General features: G+C 46.5%; 1 protein-coding gene across 1 annotated transcript; it reads right to left on the reverse strand.

Moving 5' to 3' along the window:
* Positions 1–1,350: 1,350 nt before the first annotated feature.
* On the reverse strand, positions 1,351–17,009 carry LOC133116303 (serine/threonine-protein kinase Nek5-like). The gene is made up of 21 exons (XM_061225741.1): positions 16,883–17,009; positions 16,567–16,663; positions 16,161–16,258; positions 15,383–15,466; positions 14,799–14,869; positions 13,700–13,786; positions 10,712–10,766; positions 9,967–10,167; positions 8,958–9,027; positions 8,037–8,155; positions 7,226–7,524; positions 6,294–6,372; positions 5,763–5,885; positions 5,523–5,603; positions 5,079–5,189; positions 4,136–4,216; positions 3,909–4,022; positions 3,175–3,391; positions 2,769–2,894; positions 1,960–2,077; positions 1,351–1,714 (listed from the first exon to the last, which is right to left on the reverse strand). Exons 1-21 carry the CDS (start codon positions 17,000–17,002, stop codon positions 1,351–1,353), a joined length of 2,715 nt encoding a protein of 904 aa, XP_061081725.1. The 5' UTR covers positions 17,003–17,009.
* Between the last annotated feature and the right edge of the window lie 1,684 nt (positions 17,010–18,693).

The raw sequence follows: 18,693 nt of genomic DNA on the forward strand, positions 1-18,693 counted from the left end.
TAAAACACCATCTCGCCCTTCCCTCTCTAATGTGGAATCCCTGATTGTATCTCCTGGCTGGGTCACAGCAGATCCTCTTGTATCTGCTGGATTTGTGAGTCACAGTTAAGAACACAAGATGGCTGAATCCTCTTCCCAGTGAGCAAAACCACAATCTAGACGTCTAGAGGGGTGGAAATCTAGGTCAAGAGACGTTTTTGGCATGAACTGACAAGTTTAATCCTAATATAGCTCAGTCTGCCCACATCCTAGTTTGCAAGAATATTTTTGACTTTTCAGCCAAATGCAGCCAGGTGTTCACCAGAATGCCTAGGCGGTGTTTCACCAACTTTTCACCACAGAAAAATGTTCACTGGGTTTGCTGTCTGGCCAGGCCTTATACTTAGGAAAACAAAAGCAGATGTAGAAATGTCACAGCTGGACCAGGGGACCACATGTACAGAACCACCAAGCCTTAACACAACTCATAATAGGATTCTGATTACTGTATGATAGGCTTATGATTACCAAGTGAATCTCTATGAATTGATCTTGTATGAATGAATGAAAGATCAATATGACAAGCATGACGTGTTTAAAAGACAAAGAAAAGGATAATGCATTATTCACAAAAGACAGTGAGTGTGAGAGTGTGTGTGTGTGTGTGTGTGTGTGTGTGTGTGCACGCGTGTGCACACTGGGCACGTATGGGTGTGTGTCTGGACACACTGGGCACATATGGGTTTGTGTGTGTGGATGCACTGCGCACGTATGGGTGTGTATGTCTGTACACACACTGGGCGCGTATGGGTTTGTGTGTGTGTGCTGCCACTTTGTGGCGAAGATGAATAAACCTTCTCTACAAGAGTAAAATACTTACAGCGTCCTAAATTCAGATTATGATAAAAAATTATATCTTTACAATGCTCAGTGTTACCTAAAATATGACCATTTTATATGGGTTTGAAAAAAAAGAGAAAATTAAGTTTGTCCTATTCCTGAGCTCTCATTTAGGTCTAGTCCAGTCTGTGCCAGACAAAACCTCACCTTCATATAAGAACATAAAACATAATAACAAGAGCAGGCCATTCAGCCAACCCAGGCTCCTCATTTACCTGCAGACCAGAGAGCATCCAGCACTGCGTCAAGCCTGGACTTAAACAGCACGAGGGTCTCTGCCTCGACTCTACTACTCTACTCTGCCTCTACTATATGACCTCATGAGCTGTTCCACACATCAACAACTCTGTGTAAAAATACTTCCTGATATCAGTGCAGAATTTACCGTCAGCTCATTTCCATCTACGCCCCCTCGCTCTGCTGACAGAACTCAAGACAGTTTCTACTTCGTGGAGACGTTGAATATCGGATCTACTCTGTGTCCTGCCTCTCTCCTGGGTATTTCCCAGCCTCGGCCTGGTCTTCCTCCACAGCCTGGGGCTCGCCTGCCTGCGTCTCCCCAGCCTCAGGCTCCGTGGCCTGGATGCGGCTTTCGGTCTGGGGCCCCCGCGTGGAGGTGTCCGCCACGGTGTTTCCCTCAGCCCCCGTTGCTGCGTTCCCGGCCTGCATGTCTGGATCCTCCTCCCCATCCACCTTATCCCCTTCCTCCCCCTCTCCTCTTTCTGCTTCATCCTTCACTCCATCCTTCTCTCCCTCCTCCTCCTCCCAGGAGAAGAGGTTAATCATGGATTCTGCTACCTCTTCTCTCAGCTCATCTTCCGACTCCTCAAAGTTTCTGTAAAAAGAGAGCGGAATACAGAATGAGACTTTACCCGGCAGACTGTTCAGGGACTCATTAGACTGCGTCTCTGAGGGGTAGACTGTACCACTCTGCTGCTCGTGTTAACCTATTTGCATACACTTATGTACTTTGCTTTGTAAGTTACTCTGGATAAGACCAGACAGTAATGTGATGATAGAATAGGGGAATGGGAGGTAAACAGAACCCTGAAGACTGACCGGGCTCGGGGCCAAACTCACGTGTCGTCTTCATCTGACCTGGGCTCCAGCCGCTCTTCGTCCAGGTCTATATCAAGGTCATCTTCCTCATCCTCCACCTCCCGAGGCTGGTTCTCGGCTGGCTGTGGGGTCGGGGCCTCTGAGAGAGGAGGTGAGATTATGTTCTCCGAAATTCAGTAAATCTTTCTTATTTTAAGGCATTTTTAAAAATACTTGTGTGGGAGTTTGGGTGTGTGTGCAGGGGTTTAGGGGTGTGTGTGTGGGAGTTTGGGGCTGTGTGTGGGTGGGAGTTTTGGGGTGTGTGTGCAGGGGTTTAGGGGTGTGTGTGTGGGAGTTTGGGGCTGTGTGTGGGTGGGAGTTTGGGGGTGTGTGTGCAGGGGTTTAGGGGTGTGTGTGTGGGAGTTTGGGGCTGTGTGTGCGTGGAAGTTTGGGGGGTGTGTGTGGGAGTTTGGGGGTGTGTGTGCGGGAGTTTGGGGCTGTGTGTGGGTGGGAGTTTGGGGGGGTGTGTGTGGGAGTTTGGGGGGTGTGTGTGTGGGAGTTTGGGGCTGTGTGTGGGTGGGAGTTTGGGGGTGTGTGTGCAGGAGTTTAGGGGTGTGTGTGCGGGAGTTTGGGGGGGTGTGTGTGTGGACGTTTGGGGGGTGTGTGTGGGAGTTTAGGGGTGTGTGTGTGGGAGTTTGGGGGGGTGTGTGTGGGAGTTTGGGGGGTGTGTGTGTGGGAGTTTGGGGGGTGTGTGTGGGAGTTTGGGGGTGTGTGTGCGGGAGTTTGGGGCTGTGCATATGCAGGGAAGATCGGGGTAGGTGTGTGGATGTCCAGTCTGGGTGCAGTCACACCTATGGGCTCAGGGTCCAGGGTGGTGATGAGGTCACGCTGTCCCAGGGCCTCCAGCAGGGTGTTTGGGGGGCCGTTACTCCAATGTCTCCTCTCTCCCCTCACCTCCCTGTCCTCCTGCTCGACTCCTGCAGACCAGGGCACAGCAGACCCGCAGCAGTGCGCTCAACACTCATACACTACTTACACACTGTTACAGGTATAGCACTGCACTGAAAACTCATACACTATCTATACACTCTTACAGTTATGTGTTCTTTCAGAGCCCAGCAAGGGCTACTAGGACATTTTTCAAGATGGATGCATCATTGAAGCAAACTCATTTGTACGGTTGACAAGATTGAATTATTTTATTTTACTCCTACTATGAACAGAACATGTAAAATAAGAGAAGAGAGAGACACTCACCAACATGGAGCTCCAGCATGGTGGGGCAGACAGAGGACACCTCCATTTCGGCGAGAGCGTTGAGCAGTGTTTGGGGTGCACCCTGACCCCAGCCCTTCCTGGCCCCCTCCCCACCCGTCCCCCCTCCCCCTGCCCCGGCCCCGGCCCCAGCCCGGCCCCTCTGTCTCAGCTCCTCTCCGGCCTGAAAGGTCAGGGTCTGGTTCAGCAGGTCGTCCCCCTGCCATCACAAACGGGCACGGTACAGCATCACAGTAGAGCCTCAGCAGATAGACGAGCACATGGCAACATGCTGAGCGTTCTCCGGTAATTACACCACTACTCCACCCCCACCCCACACTCAGCGCTGACTGCGGTGGAGACAGGGTGACCTCCACCTCTTTGTTCTCACCATACATTGGGATACAGAGTCTGTGCGGAGTCCTTGGCAACTGAAAGCAAATGTGTAAAACAAAAAGCAAAAGGGAAGCCTGTAGCCTAGTGGTTAAGGTAAATGACTGGGACACACAAGGTCGGTGGTTCTAATCCCGGTGTAGCCACAATAAGATCCGCACAGTCGTTGGGCCCTTGAGCAAGGCCCTTAACCCTGCATTGCTCCAGGGGAGGATTGTCTCCTGCTTAGTCTAATCAACTGTACATCGCTCTGGATGAGAGCGTCTGCCAAAATGCCAATAATGTAATGTAATGTATGATGAATGCAGATTCAGGGGTGGCTTACAGCCCCTGTTGTGCCGTACCTCCTCCTGCTGTCCGACTGTCTCTTTCACCTCCTCTCCCTCATCTTCCTCTCCTTTCTCTCCTTCGTCCCGTGTCCTTTCATCATTGAGCAGAACCTCAAACATCACTCCTTTCTGGGAAGAGAGATAAAAGTCTGGTGAGTTCCGAGCGTTACTGCTTTAGCCTTCAGCCTTTAAATTCTTTTTAAAACTAGTCTGTTTTAAAAAGAATTTAACTGTTACTTCACCTTTTCTTTATACTTCTCCTCCAGGGCCTTCCGCTCTCTTCTGTTCTGTTCTCTGAATTTTCTGAGGTCTCTGTCCACATCCTGTACAGAGTCCGAATGCACCCACGAACGAAGACACATTTTAGCATACTTGACTTTTCTAAAGGAGCGATCACTTTATTAGGTAAACCTATACACCACCTTGTTAATGCAACTATTTAAGCAGCCAATCGTGTGTCAGCAACTAAATGTGAAAAAACATGCAGACGTGGTTAAGAGGTTTAGCTGTTTTTCAGACCAAATATCAGAATGGGGAAGAAATGTGTACTAAGCTCCTTTTCACCCACAACAGTCTCTAGAGTTAGCAGAGAATGGTGCAAAAAACAAAAAACATCCCATGAGCAGCAGTGTTGTCAATGAGAGAGGTCAGAGGAGAAGGGCCAGACTGATCGAAGCTGACAGGAAGGTGAAATCTGTTCAGTTCAGGTATATTTCACATAAATAAAATTCCCCCATGCAATTTATTTTTCATTCCATTGTGCTGTGTGAATGACAGTCAAAGAGTCTGGGACAATTCCAATTCAATTCAATCATTACAGAAAAATTGAAATATCATAAATTTGCTAAAACTGAAAAAAACTGCAACCAGGCAGTTGTGTAACAGAATGGGAGGTCAGGCTGACTATACGGCACTAGTGTGGGAGGAGGAGGTTGATTGATTGATTAACGGAAATTCTTTATTGACAATATAAATAATATATGCGCAGCCTCAACCAGGAGGCGTCATATCTTTGTACAGTATTTGTCAAAAGGATAAAACACCATAAAGCCCTTGAGCTTATTTCCACTGTGGCCCTTTGAGTGTAGGTGTGTGTTTGACTGTTGGAGGTAGAGCAGACAGCTGAACTCCTCTCTCTGTGTGAGTGACGGCGTTTCAGTCCCCCGCTGTGTGGCACAGCCGTACCTGTGCAGGTGTGCTCCTCTCGCTGTCCTCAGACCTGCGCCGTGCCACGCTCACTTTGGGCTCAGGGGGTACATCCACCACGAAAGTCTGGGCTTTGTCCTGAGGCTGGGGCTAAAGAGACAGGAAGTAAACTGAGCGTCCAGGCTTTCACCTCTATTATTCACTGACTGATGGCCTCCACCTCTTGATTGGGTGATGGCCTCGACTTCTGTATTTACCTGTAAGTGGACATGGGCCTCCTACCTATAATTTAATCGGCCCATGGACTGCGCCTCTGTTGTTTATTTGGCCGATGGCCTCCACTGTTGTTTATTTGGTCGAAGGCTTTCACCTCTATTATTTCACTGGCTGATGGCCTCCACCTCTTGATTGGGTGATGGCCTCGACTTAATTGGCCGATGTTGTTTAACTGGCCGATGGCCAGCGGTCATCGCCCGTTCTCACCTCAGCTGCTGCCTTCATCTTCATGCCCTGGAGATCATGCTGGTACTGCTGACGGATGAGCTGCAGCTGCCGGAGATACTCCTGCAGAGACACAACGAAGCCGCACCGTGAGTCCTCCATCTCAGCTCTGACTCATAGAGTCACTGTGTGCATCCTCCATTACTCCTCCCCTCATACTTTCAGACACGAGAGGGAGGTGAGTGGAGGAAAGGAGGGTGCATGATTTTGTGTGTCCCTCACCTGCTGCGCTCCCTGCCTCAAGTGGGGAGCACCTCCTCCTGCCTCGCCATGGCGACCGCCCTCTTCGCGCCCCCGCTCCGGGGCTCTGTAGCGCTCAGCGTCTGCCGTGGAGGGACGGAGGCCCTGAGGGTCAGGGGTCAGGGGTCAAACAGCAGGCAGTGGGGAAAGTGCACAGGGTACGGTGCTTGTACAGAACTGCTTGTAGGCTCGGAGACTGAGTGGCTAACCTGGACTTTGCTATCATCTGTCATTATAGACTTAGCTGCATGGTCTGAGGGGGCCTACAGGGCCAGGTCCACCAGTGTGCTCCCTCAGTGATGTTACACTGAGAGACCAGCTCTCAGGACCGCTAGAAAGAGACCAACCAGCCATTTCTCAGCCTCAGTGCAATTAGAAGGAAACCCACCAGTCGTTTCTCTGTTCTTTCTCCATCTACAATATCACAGACATAACAACTGCTTTTCAGCAAAGTTAGAGAGACCCACCGGCTGTTTCTTTCCTATCAGGAGGCCTGGAGTGAGAGAGACCTACCAGTTGTTTCTCAGCTCTCAGTTTGTACTGGTTGGCCTCCTGCTTTCTCTGCAGGTACTCCTCCCAGGCAGCCTCCACCCTGGGGAGGCAAGACAGACACACGGACGTGAGACACAGAGACACACGGACGTGAGACACAGACACACGGACGTGAGACACAGAGACACACGGACGTGAGACATAGACACACGGACGTTAGACACAGAGACACACGGACGTGAGACACAGACACACGGACGTTTGACAGAGACACACGGACGTGAGACACAGTTGGCAGCTAGAATACCCCGAGTACAACAATACAATAGCTAATAAAATAAAATAAAAAAACAATATCTATACAACTATATAAGTGCCATTACAGTCTATGGCATATATAAGGGTAATTGTGGTGGTGAGTTAGGGAGGGAAAGGTGTAGCCTGAAGAGATGAGTCTTCAGTCTGCGCTTGAAGGAGGTCAGAGAGTCGTGAGCGAGAAGTGCAGGTGTGGCGAGGAGGAGGCGCCAGACGGCCAAAGTGGCAGAACAGAGGGGTCTTGCTAGTGTATAGGTCTTGATGAGTGATTGAATATATACAGGGGCTGATCCTTTAACTGCCTGGTACACGAGCACCAAAGTTTTAAATTTGATGCGAGCCATAACAGGCAGCCAGTGGAGGTTGCTGAGCAGGGGGCTGACATGTGAATGTCTGGGAACATTGAATACCAGATGGGCTGCAGCATTCTGGATCAGTTGTAGGGGTCTGAAGACAGATACTGTGTCACACGTACGTGAGACACAGAGACACACAGAGAGTCACCGATACGACGACACTCACACAGCCTGTCTCACCGGGAGACTCAACTGAGACTGACCAATGACAGAGGAGACCCTCTTACATACAGAAACCTTCTGTGTTATTAATCTCAATATTAACTGAGGATTGAGACTTACAGCTGGTAGGGCTCCAGAACACTTTCCCTGTCGCTGCGGCAATCCCAGGGCATCTGCTGATTTAGAGGCTGTTGTGGAGGAGGGGGAGGAGCAGGAGGAGCGGGAGGAGGAGCAGGAGGAGCGGGCGCCCCCTCCAGGGGCCTCCGCTGCAGCGCCTCCAGCTGGGCGTGGTAGTGTTGGTAGTGACCGTGCGATGGGTTGCGCTGATTGGCCAGAGGCCCGTTTCCGCGACGGCGGTCATACTGACCGTGGGGCCTGACCGCTGGCGTCTCCAGCACGGCTGCTCTGTGGTACACTGGCTGGAGAACAGACCAGGAGAGAGGGAGACGCTGGTAACACCATGTCCACAAAAACCATGACTGCCAGGTCTTCTCTTATGAGCCGATACATCAGCGGCAATGCTTCAGTACAGTACAGTATATGACTGCCATCAGCGTATAGCACCATTTACCAAGTACTGTAAAGTATATATTGGCTTTATTGAGAAGTGTACTTTTTTGAGGTGTGTACTGTAAAGTACACACTGCCTTAATTTAGTACACACCTCTGTGTGTAGCGTAAAGGACTGAACTAAGAACACAATCCATTATTTTTAAAATAAGAAAAACAGTTCACAGTTCACAAACACAGTTCGGTGAGTTCAGAACTGAACAGTTAAAAAGCCAAATTGTATTTGTAAAGAAACGTAACAGCTGCGTATGACTGGTCCGCCCTCATAAGGACAGATGCTGGTGCAGGGCAGGCCTTTCTCTGCAGGAGGCCCCCTCCCATTGGCTGTGGGGGCTGAAAAGAGGCAGGGTTTGAGACTGACCCGACGCTCCGGGGTGCAGGCACTGGAGGGGGATTTCCAGGCTGGTCTCGGAGGGGCTTTCCTCCCCGCGCTCGACGGGGCGGGCCTCTGCCGAACCCGGAGCTTTGCATCTCTCCCCGCTGCCCATGGGAGATTTCAGCAAAGGAAAAAAACATCATGTGGCTAAGAACCTATACATTCACACATGGCTGAGCACTGCAAACACACTCTGACTCACTGGAAGACTTTTCTTCATGAGGCACATAGATGTGAGCTTTGATACAAGTTCTTTATTTCCTTTGAACTGTGATAGTCTGTAATTTGTGTTTAGTGGTTATAAAGCTGATATCAACAAGGCACATCAACCCTTAATGCTTTACCCCACTGATAACATTACTGCCTGTTTTGACGTGAAACATCCACCAGAGAGCAGAGTTCAGTTCACTTCGTACAGCCACAGGGAATCCGTGAGACAAAAACAACACTGGAAATGTCTGCAGCTATTAAACTACCAAATGAATCCCTCTAGCATCTCCACAACAGCTCCGACAACTTCTCAGGCTTGTCAGGCTTGTTTCTCTATTTGAATTTGGGAGACAAGTGGAGAATAATAAACAGAAGCACGGCTGTATTTGGGCTGCAGAGCACTGCATGCTGGAACTTGCAGTGAAAACTCTACACACAGCAATGCCTGGAAGGTAAAGACTCCATCTCCCTCAGCACCTCTTTTATAGGGGTGTAAGGGTTTTGGGGTGTAGCAGGATATAACACTGTTTTAGGGGTGTAGGGATTTTGGGGTGTAGGGATATAATGCTGTTTTAGGGGTGTAGGGATTTCGGGGTGTAGGGATATAACGCTGTTTTAGGGGTGTAGGGATTTTGGGGTGTAGGGATATAACGCTGTTTTAGGGGTGTAGGGGTTTTAGGGAGTACAGGTACGTACCAGGATGAGACTGGGGTCTTGGAGCTCTCTCTCTGTGGAGCACAGTGTGACTAAACTCTTCTTTAATCATCTGTCACAGGAAACCGGCATGAGATACAGAGCACAGCATAAACTGCACAGCCTGTACTGCTGCTGTACTCTATACACACACACACACACACACACACATATCCATACATATACACACATACACACATGCATATACACACATATACACACATGCATACACACACATACATACACAAACACACCAACACACACACATACAGTACACACACACACACACACACACACAGTACACACACACACACACACACACAGTACACACACACACACACACAGTATGTCTGCAGTCTGCGTGTGAACACTGCAGCAGCCTTGTGGTTGAGCTGGGCTTCCTGCAGAACTATCAGTCCCAGTCAGCACCCACAAAGCCCACACATTACATATAATGCCCGGAGAACCTCGCTCAAAATGGCTTTTCAAAAAGAAGATTAGTCATTTACTCAAACGCTAATGAACAAGTTTGACATGAAGGAGTCATCGCTGCTCCACCCGAATGAGATATCACATGTCTATGACTGTTCACACAACAGTACATTTATCTGAGGTGAATCCAGAGATGATCGGGGACCACACCTCATAGTTTGTGACAGGACCCAGGAAGAAAGATGAGCATTTTTTCATTAATGGCATTTGGCAGACGCTCTTATCCAGAGCACCGTACAGTTGATTAGACTAAGCAAGAGACAATCCTCTCCTGGAGCAGTGCAGGGTTAAGGGCCCAACGGCTGTGCGGATCTTATTGTGGCTACACCGGGGAATTGAACCACCCATCTTGCAGGTCCCAGTCATGTACCTTAACCACTACGCTACAGGTGAATCACTTCACTCAAATATTTGTCTAGAGGGAGAGACAGGCAGTAGAAGAGGAGAGAGAGAGGGAGAAAGTGGAAGAGAGAGAACGGGCCATCAGTAATGTGGTGGGTGGGACAGTGTGGGGGCTCACCTGGGGGTCCAGGTGCTGGGCGATGCGCTTCTCCAGGAAGGGCTTGCTGAGGATGGAGTTGACAGAGGGCCGGTCACGCGGCGTGACCTTGAACAGCTGGGTGACCAGGCCGCAGAGGTCAGGGGAGTAGTGGGGAGTGACGGGGTTATAGCGCCCCCTGCAGATCTTCACAACCAGCTGCCGGAGGCTGCTGCCCTCAAACTGCAGAGAACACGGCTCCACATTAGAGAAAAGTGACTCACTGCACTCTAGTTACACTACATTACATTAATGGCATTTGGCAGATGCTCTTAACCAGAGTGACGTACAGTTGATTAGACTAAGCAGGAGACAATCCTCCCCTGGAGCAATGCAGGGTTAAGGGCCTTGCTCAAGGGCCCAACGGCTACGTGGATCTTATTGTGGCTACACCAGGGATCGAACCACCGACCTTGCAGGTCCCAGTCATGTACCTTAAGCACTACACTACAGGTGTGTCACTCCTGGGCCATTCATATGTACATGAATGAATTTTACATCAACACCTTACACACAAATCAAAACACAAGTAGACACACACAGACAGATAAAGACACACCCATACTTTTTTTTTTTTTACAGGTTAAACCAAATCCAGGTTGCTTTTTATTTCGTTTTTCTGTTTCTTTGGGTTTTGCCATGTGACATGAGCCTCTCTGCAGCATAACATGAGCATTTGCTGTTTGTCACAAACACAGCAGGTCACAAGTCAAGCGGTCATACTTACAGGGTGCTTCAGAGTGCAGAGTTCATACAGAACACAGCCCAGAGACCAGATATCCCTGACAATTCAAAAGAAAACAGTCACAAAGGGAAGAACACACAACATACAAACACTCACTCACAAGCCTTTCTAACACAGCAGAGGAGGCCAACCCTGGTCCTGAAGAGCCGCAGAGTTCAAATAAAGCAGTCATTTACACAAGTAACCTCATCTGGCTTCTTGGGTCTGAATATGCGGCCAATTTTAAAATAAAAACAAAATCCAGCAGACTTTGCAACTCTCCAGGACCAGGGTTGGGACTCCTGACTTTGGATACAGGGGTGTGATTGGACACAGACACCAGTCAGGGACATCAGAGGCACAATGGACACACTCACAATGAGGGTCAGAGTAGGACTGACACAGCAAGGGTTGTGTATTTTGTGTATACACCATCATCCAAAAAATAAACTGCACAGCTCGATGATGCATGACGAAATGGTAGGCAGTCAAAACCTGTCGTCTGCGGCACATGAACCCGACTGCTGCGAACTGCAGAAACAGCTCTAGGAATAGCCACTTGTTGAGTGCTGCTGGGTTTGATAAACTCTCTCGGTCAGCGCACTCTGACCCGAAGAGTCCACACTTCCTTCTTGGACTGTGGAACAATGGCACAGTCACAGCGGGGGGGGGGGGAGAAAATGGCGGAGAGGAAGAAGGCTTGTTATCTTGTGCTTGCTGAGCAGGCAGATTCTGGGCGGCTCGATAGCGGTCATCTGGAGTCTCCTCTGTATTCTGCAGGCAGCAGCTGAAGCGGCCCTGCTGCATCCTCGCAGCACGGTCACATGACCCTGAGGTTCGCTCAGTAAGAACGGCAAAGCCTGCAAAGCCTCAGGCCTGGGTCAGCCCTGAACTGAACCCCGGCAAAGGCAGAGGAATGAATGTAGGGATCACACAAGCTCACCAGAGCGAGGGATTACCCTCCAACTCAGACCCTCTGACCCTCTAACCCTTACTCCTTATCCCTCAGACCTACACTCCACCCCCTACCCCCTACACTCTACCCCCTACCCCTTACAATCCACACTCTACCCCCTACACTCTATCTCTCACTGGCTAACCCTTATCCCTTACGCCTACATCCAACCCTCTACACCCAACCTCCTACTGCTGACCCGCTAACCCTTACTCCTTAATGTCTATCCCTTACCCTGACACCCTACCCTTTACACCCTACCATGTATCCTCTACATTCTACTCCCTACCCCTTACCCACTATCCCTGACAACCTACCACTAAGCCTTACCCCCCAAACCGTACCATCTACCACTGACCTGCTAACTCTTATCACCTATCACTTACCCCTACCCTACACCCTAACCCCTTACATCATACCCCCATACTCTATCCCCTATCTTTGACCAACTGACCCATCCCCTTTCTAACCAGCCCTTACCATTCTACACCCTACCCCCTTCTTCTGACTACCCCCCACTCCTTGAACCGAAATCCCACCCACTCGATCCTACACCCTGATCTGAGACCTCCAATCCCAGCCCCACCAAATATCTGAATGCCTGTTTCTTATCTCTATACTTCAAGAAAGTAAGGCTGGGCAAGGAGTGTGTTCCCCACAGACGTATAGGTTTGTGTTATGAACAACAGGATATCCCTGTCAGAACCGGCGTGCTTTATAATAACTCAAAGCAAAGCTTGGCAGCCTCCCATTGGTGTAAACACTGGTACAGAACGACAACAGGTTATAGCTGTGTTTGAAAGATTAGACATTCATCATCAAGGGAATATGAGTACAGGGAGTTTTCAGTGTGCATTCCTGCACCTGGTATCATCAAGGTCAAACAACGGATGCTTCATGGCAAAGCGGTCTACTTAAGACTGTAGAACTGATCATTGTCAGTCGCTGGCAGGGCTAAACACAACCTGGACTGCAAATAAGCAGTATGTCAATTGACAGGAAGAGTATCTATTAGCCTTGGATTCATTACTTGAAAAAAATATGCTTTCTTTGTTAAAAGTAAAGACAACACCATAAAGACAGCATTATTTTTCCCTTCCCAAAGGTTTCTAAAGCAAATAAAAAGCTAACCTTTCTTACTAAAGCAAATAAAGAGCGGCTAACCTCATCAAAGCTAGATCCAGAGATACCCAGTAATCATTAAACATCACACTTGGCAAACTCATTATTCATCTTAACTTCCTTTCCCCGTAAAAACAAGAGCTATCCCTCCATTACCCCCCATTGTCACAGACTCTTATCCCGCCCCCATAGACTTTATAATTTATATTTTGCACTTTAATAATACTTCTCACACCCCGCTTCAGCATCATGTTGTATTGTAAATTTTTATTTTTTATTTATATTCTACATTACATTCCACCTCATTTTTATATCTATGTTTCTATTTTTTGTATTATTCTTTATGTTGTCTGCATGCACCCACATAGCACAGCAAATTCCTTGTACGTAAAAACTACATGGCGAATGAAGTGGATTCTGATTCTGATTCATTACACCGCAAACGTCATCTGCTTCAAACTAATATCCCAACTCACTATTGGCTGCAAACAAGTCACAAGACTGAGCAGTTAGAATTTTTGGGAAGAGGCAACACATGCTCATCATGAGTTGAGTATTATTTTGAAGAAGACTGAATAAGCACTTCTGTGAACACCCAAAGCCCTTCTCGTGCGCTCCCATTGGCTGCAGCTGTGACCTCAGGGCAGCCTTTTCTGTCAACAATCCTGAGAAGCTCAAAACAAAAGGACAAAAATGTGTTTCCCACACAATTCAAGAGAAACCGTTACAAACAGGAAGCCATTTCTCATTCAGCCGATTATCTTTCGCTCCCATGAGTAGTCTCTTAGCCAGGTCCGTGCTGGCCAATCAGGGGAGGAAGAGGGAGAGGAAAAGGGAGGGGGTGAGAGGGCAGAGAGAAAGAGAGAGGTTTGCTCTGCGCAGGAAGCGCGGTGGAGAATCGGAGGGCTACACACGTCTTATTGTTGTACGGTCTGTTCTCGCAGATCTCCGGGGACAGATAATATGGCGTTCCAATACACGTCCTGGCCAGCTCCATGGTGCTAGCCAATCACAAGAAAGCATTAATCACACCAGCAAAAACATTTTGACAGGTTTCAAACAGTGAGCACAGGTTTAAAGCAGGGAATTCAATGCAGGGAATTCAATTCAATACAGGGAATTCAATTCAATACATTACATTTGTTCCCTGATTACAGGTCTTGGCCTGTTTTCAGTCTTTTTCCTTGATTATGAAAACAACTACTAATTCACAAAATACTCAAAACTAAAAAGAAACAGTAAAAACAGGTTGAGAAGTTTTCTGCCCCACCAATTTTTAGTTCACCAACCGCAATGGCACAGACCAAGACTTGGCTACTGACGGGTTTCAAGACTAGTTGCAAGTTCTCCAATGCAATATTTACCATTCAAACAGTACAAAATATAGATATGAAAAAGATGACCAGACTGAACATCCTAGCCATCGCTGGATATTAAAATATCCCTATTCCATCTGCACAGAAACTGATCTTGGGGAACTGTGGACTTAAAGAGCTGTCCTGGCTTCACACAGCAATGTAAAGATCCAATACACCAGTGCAGACACCCTGAATACCAGCCTACAGTATAGACTTTTACTGTTACTTTGTTTGTACTTTTGCACATGCTTATAGAGTGGAGCATTGTGTCTGCTGGGCTAAATGTGTTCAATCATTTTTAGCAAGTGTGACTTCTGTTTTCTCACGTCTTTTCTTGGGGTCTATGTAAGAGCACCCCTGTCTCTCCTGCAGCTTGTACTGCACTAAGTTCCTCCTTTGATTTCTAAAATACCAGTAAGTAGAGCCGTTAGTGGACTATGCAATAACACCTCAAGAACACCACCTACAAATATTCACAAGTCATGCTGTGTAAAGAAATAGTTAACTCCTGTCGTTTGAATTGAATGTTGCTGCAGCCCCGCCAGCGTGATGGCGGGCTACCTCTCAGTCAGGGAGCACTACAGGGCCACCTCTGTTTCAGCTGAGCAACTCTGTATCATGAATACTTGTCAGATGGAGGATAACAGCCACTCACTTGTTTAACATTCTTGCGGTTCCAAAGTCACCAAGCTTTACTTTTGTCCCATTATTGGCAAGGAAAATGTTCTGGAGAGGGAAAGCACATTGGAACATACTACAAAAGAGCTTGAACAAGGAAAAATGTGATAAGGTAAAATGTGACAGCAAACTTTCTATGGAAATTTGTGAAGAAACCTATCATTTTCAGCCTTTGCGTTGCTTTTCAGTGGTAATCTTTCATTCAGATGTGGTTTGGCCCAACAGTTTGCTATCATACACACCCAGAGTACTCTCCCACAAGCACATTCAAACCAATGTGACAACATATGCGACTTGGGCTTTCTGGCTTCAAGGACAACAATAGCACTTATTCAGTTTTGGACTTATGTGAATCTCAGTCACATCAGTTTTTTTCTTTTGTATACTTCTTGGCTTAATTTAATAGTGCAATCCATTCCTGATAACTGTATATGCTTCAGACCTTTACAACAATATGCACTTAACCAGAGTACACACACATCCATCCCTAGCCTGAGCTCAACGTTTCTTCTGCTTCTCAGGTCCAGGGTTCAGGGGCCATTTTAAGAAGTGTGGACTCGCCTGTGATTTTATGTCTCTGTGCAGGACCTTCCTGTCATGGATGTGTTTGAGTCCCAGGCAGATCTGTACAAACCAGTCCATTACCTGAGAGAGCAATATGGAGGGAAGATCAACATCATTTACCTCTGTGTCTGGGCATACTAATTACGGTTATTAATACAAGAATGAAGGAAGTGCCTGTGTATTACGGGCATAAATATGTGTGTTTGTGTGAACGGATGTATGCGTATAGGCTATAACGTTATTAGGCAGACCTGTACACCAGCTTGTTAATGCAAATATTTCATCAGCCAATCATGTGGCAGTAACTAAATGAATGAAAGCATGCAGATGTGGTCAAGATGTTCAGCTGTCTTTCACATTTTTGGTGTGATCAGAGTGACTTCGTGGAATGATTGTTGGTGCCAGGTTGGATTGAGTATCTCTGATCTGAGTAACTGCTGATTTCCTGGGATTTTCGCCCACAACAGTCTCTAGAGTTTGCGGAGAATGGTGCAAAACTAGTTTGCGGGTAGAAATGCGTTGTTAATGAGAGACATCAGAGGACAAGGCCCAGACTGGTCAAAGCTGACAGGAAGTTGACAGTAACGCAAATAGCCATGCATTACAACAGTGGTAGACAGAACAGTGGTATACATCTCTGAACACACAAACTTCAAACTTCGAAGTGGATAGGCTACAGCAATAGAAAATACGTAATAAAGTGCTCACTGAGTGTATGTGTGTATGCAGAAGTGTGTGTGTGTGTATACATGTCTGTGTGTGTCTGACTCTGTACCTGATTCTCCATAAATAGAACACCCCTCTGCATGTTTATCCTCTTCATCAAATCCCCTCCATCACAATATTCCATCACAATATACAGATTTAACCTCTCTGAAACATATAAACACACAATCATATTCAATCAGTTTCTCTCTCTCTCTCTCTCTCTCTCTCTCTCTCTCTCTCTCTCTCTCTCTCTCTCTCTCTCTCTCTCTCTCTCTCTCTCTCTCTCTCTCTCTCTCTCTCTCTCTCTCTCTCTCTCTCTCTCTCTCTCTCTCTCTCTCTCTCTCTCTCTCTCTCTCTCTCTCTCTCTACACACACACAGAAAACTTTCAAAGCTCTGTGCCAGTTTTGCTGAGATGAAAGATGCCGAAGTAACATTAAAGTGACAAGTGAATATGAAGTTTTATAATACGGACCCAGAAATGATTTGAGAAACATGACAATATTTGGATGTTTCATCCGGGAGAGAAGAGCTGCTTCTTTTTGAGACATCTCTTTTTCCTTAGCAGACATCTGGGGGGAAAGGACAAGAGCAAAAATGATGAAAGACACAATTTCAGTATGCCATTGTGTTGGACTATAAAACCATATAAAACTGACAAGGGTAGAACAAAGCCATTTGCCAAGTCACATGAAATGGTATGGTTTAAAAATGTGGCCATTATGAAAATATCTCAGTCATACATTATAAAAAAAGACAGAGAGACTTATTGGTGGGTCTAGAGATGTTACCTTTCTTAAATTGACCTCCTTTATCACGCATTGCTTGCTGCTACCGTCTTTAGGTGTGACCAAAAATGCTTTGCCAAAAGAGCCCTCTCCAATTTTTCGGACAATTACATAATTGTCCATGACACCAGCAGATCTGCAGAATAAAAATGGTAAAGCGGTGGTCTCAAAAACAAGACAAAAAAACACATGAACTTGAAACATCCTGCTGAAACAAAAACACCACAAGTTATGTTATGAAACAGCTGATAGTAATTTCAAGCTAGTCATCATATCTGGATTCTACACCAGGGTAGCCACGTACAAACAAATGGTTTCAGAAAAGAAACTTTAGCCACCACTTCCAGCTGAGAAACTCAAAATCATACAAGATTGACTAGCAACAAACTCACCGCCCGCCACGGCCAGTATTTGCAAGGCACGCAATAATGGGGGATGTTGAAACCTAATGAAATGCAATAGTTGCTCGATTGGACTAGCAGGTAATGCAATCTCCATGGCAAGCCATGTTGCCTGCTAGGAGGTTAGGTAACTAGGTACCTCATGATATATCATAGCACATCTAGCTAGCTTTCTAGGTTGCCCAAAAATTTATGAACAAGACAATGCAAAGTTTACAATACGCATTCGAAGTAACGTTAGATAGCATTCTTGTGTTTTTTACACTTAGCGAACATGCAAATCAAATTAAATAAAGACATGCAAGCTAGCCATGCTAGCAAATGACCCGTGGCAGCTCCGTTACCATGGCGACAGGTAAACGGAACAAAACTTGACAGCTATTTTAGCCGAATTTAATTTCTACGCAGATAAAAAAAAGATACATAGATACATACGTAGCTACCTACCAAAGAAGTGAGACTCGTATAGTCCAGTAATACTGCGATGGATAAAAATACTATGCTAGCTTGTAATACCAGTTCGTACTGTCAACAAATTTTAACTGGCCGAAAACAAGCAAACTCAGACGGTGGCGTGGTGGAAGGGGAACTCATATGCATTGTACCCTGGGATTTGTATTTCCTTACACAGTAAAAAAGAAGGGTCGCAGGGTCGCAACCATTGAACTGCAATATAACAGCCACAGAAATGTATAAAAGCAATGTCTTTTCAAATGCATGTACTGCTCTACAAATTATTTGTGTAAAAGAATGTAAACTATAATTGAAAGTGTGAAAATGTGTTACTGAAATTACCACAGCATACTATTTATTTGTTATGCCTTGCAAATACTTTTTATATGTACATTGTAACGCATTTTGTTGTGCAAATAAAGTAAACTGAATATAATTTATATCAGGGATGGGCAACTCTAGTCCTGGAGGGCTGGTCCGTATGCAGGATTTTGCTGCCACCAGTTACCCTGGCTCAATAAGCTAAACACCATGATTGATTTGCTCATAAATTAGACACAATAGACACAATGCTACAAGACAAAAACATTTATCTGCTGCTGTTTATATCACAGAATGTGGCTATAAATGACAAATCATGTAAATGACTGGGATAATGAAATAATTAAGAGCAGAAGTTGGTCTGAAATCCAGAAACAGATACGACCCGCCCCAATTTAGATCAGTGGTCTCAAACTCAGTGCCTTGGTGGGCCCTGTGAATGTTGGTTTTTATTCCAGCCTTGAACTGTATCTTAATTATATAATTAGTTCAATTATTTGCTGAATTAGGGCTGCAGGTTCGCACATAATGTATTTAAAGCGAAATGTGCAATCTGTGTTTAAATTTTTTTAAATTGTGTTTTAATACAGTTAAATGCATACAGCTGCATGAGTAATTCGAATCCATTAACGCAGCAAC

Source organism: Conger conger, chromosome 17 (assembly GCF_963514075.1).
Source record: "Conger conger chromosome 17, fConCon1.1, whole genome shotgun sequence".
Taxonomy (NCBI): domain Eukaryota; kingdom Metazoa; phylum Chordata; class Actinopteri; order Anguilliformes; family Congridae; genus Conger; species Conger conger.

Excerpts from the sequence above, each read along its gene's own strand:
- LOC133116303 (XM_061225741.1), bottom strand. The coding sequence starts at position 17,002 with ATGGACAATTATGTAATTGTCCGAAAAATTGGAGAGGGCTCTTTTGGC. Across the intron at positions 5,886-6,293 it reads TGAGAGCTGAGAAACAACTG|GGCCTCCGTCCCTCCACGGC; the intron begins GTAGGTCTCTCT and ends CCTGACCCTCAG. Across the intron at positions 2,895-3,174 it reads CATGCTGGAGCTCCATGTTG|GAGTCGAGCAGGAGGACAGG; the intron begins GTGAGTGTCTCT and ends CCTGGTCTGCAG.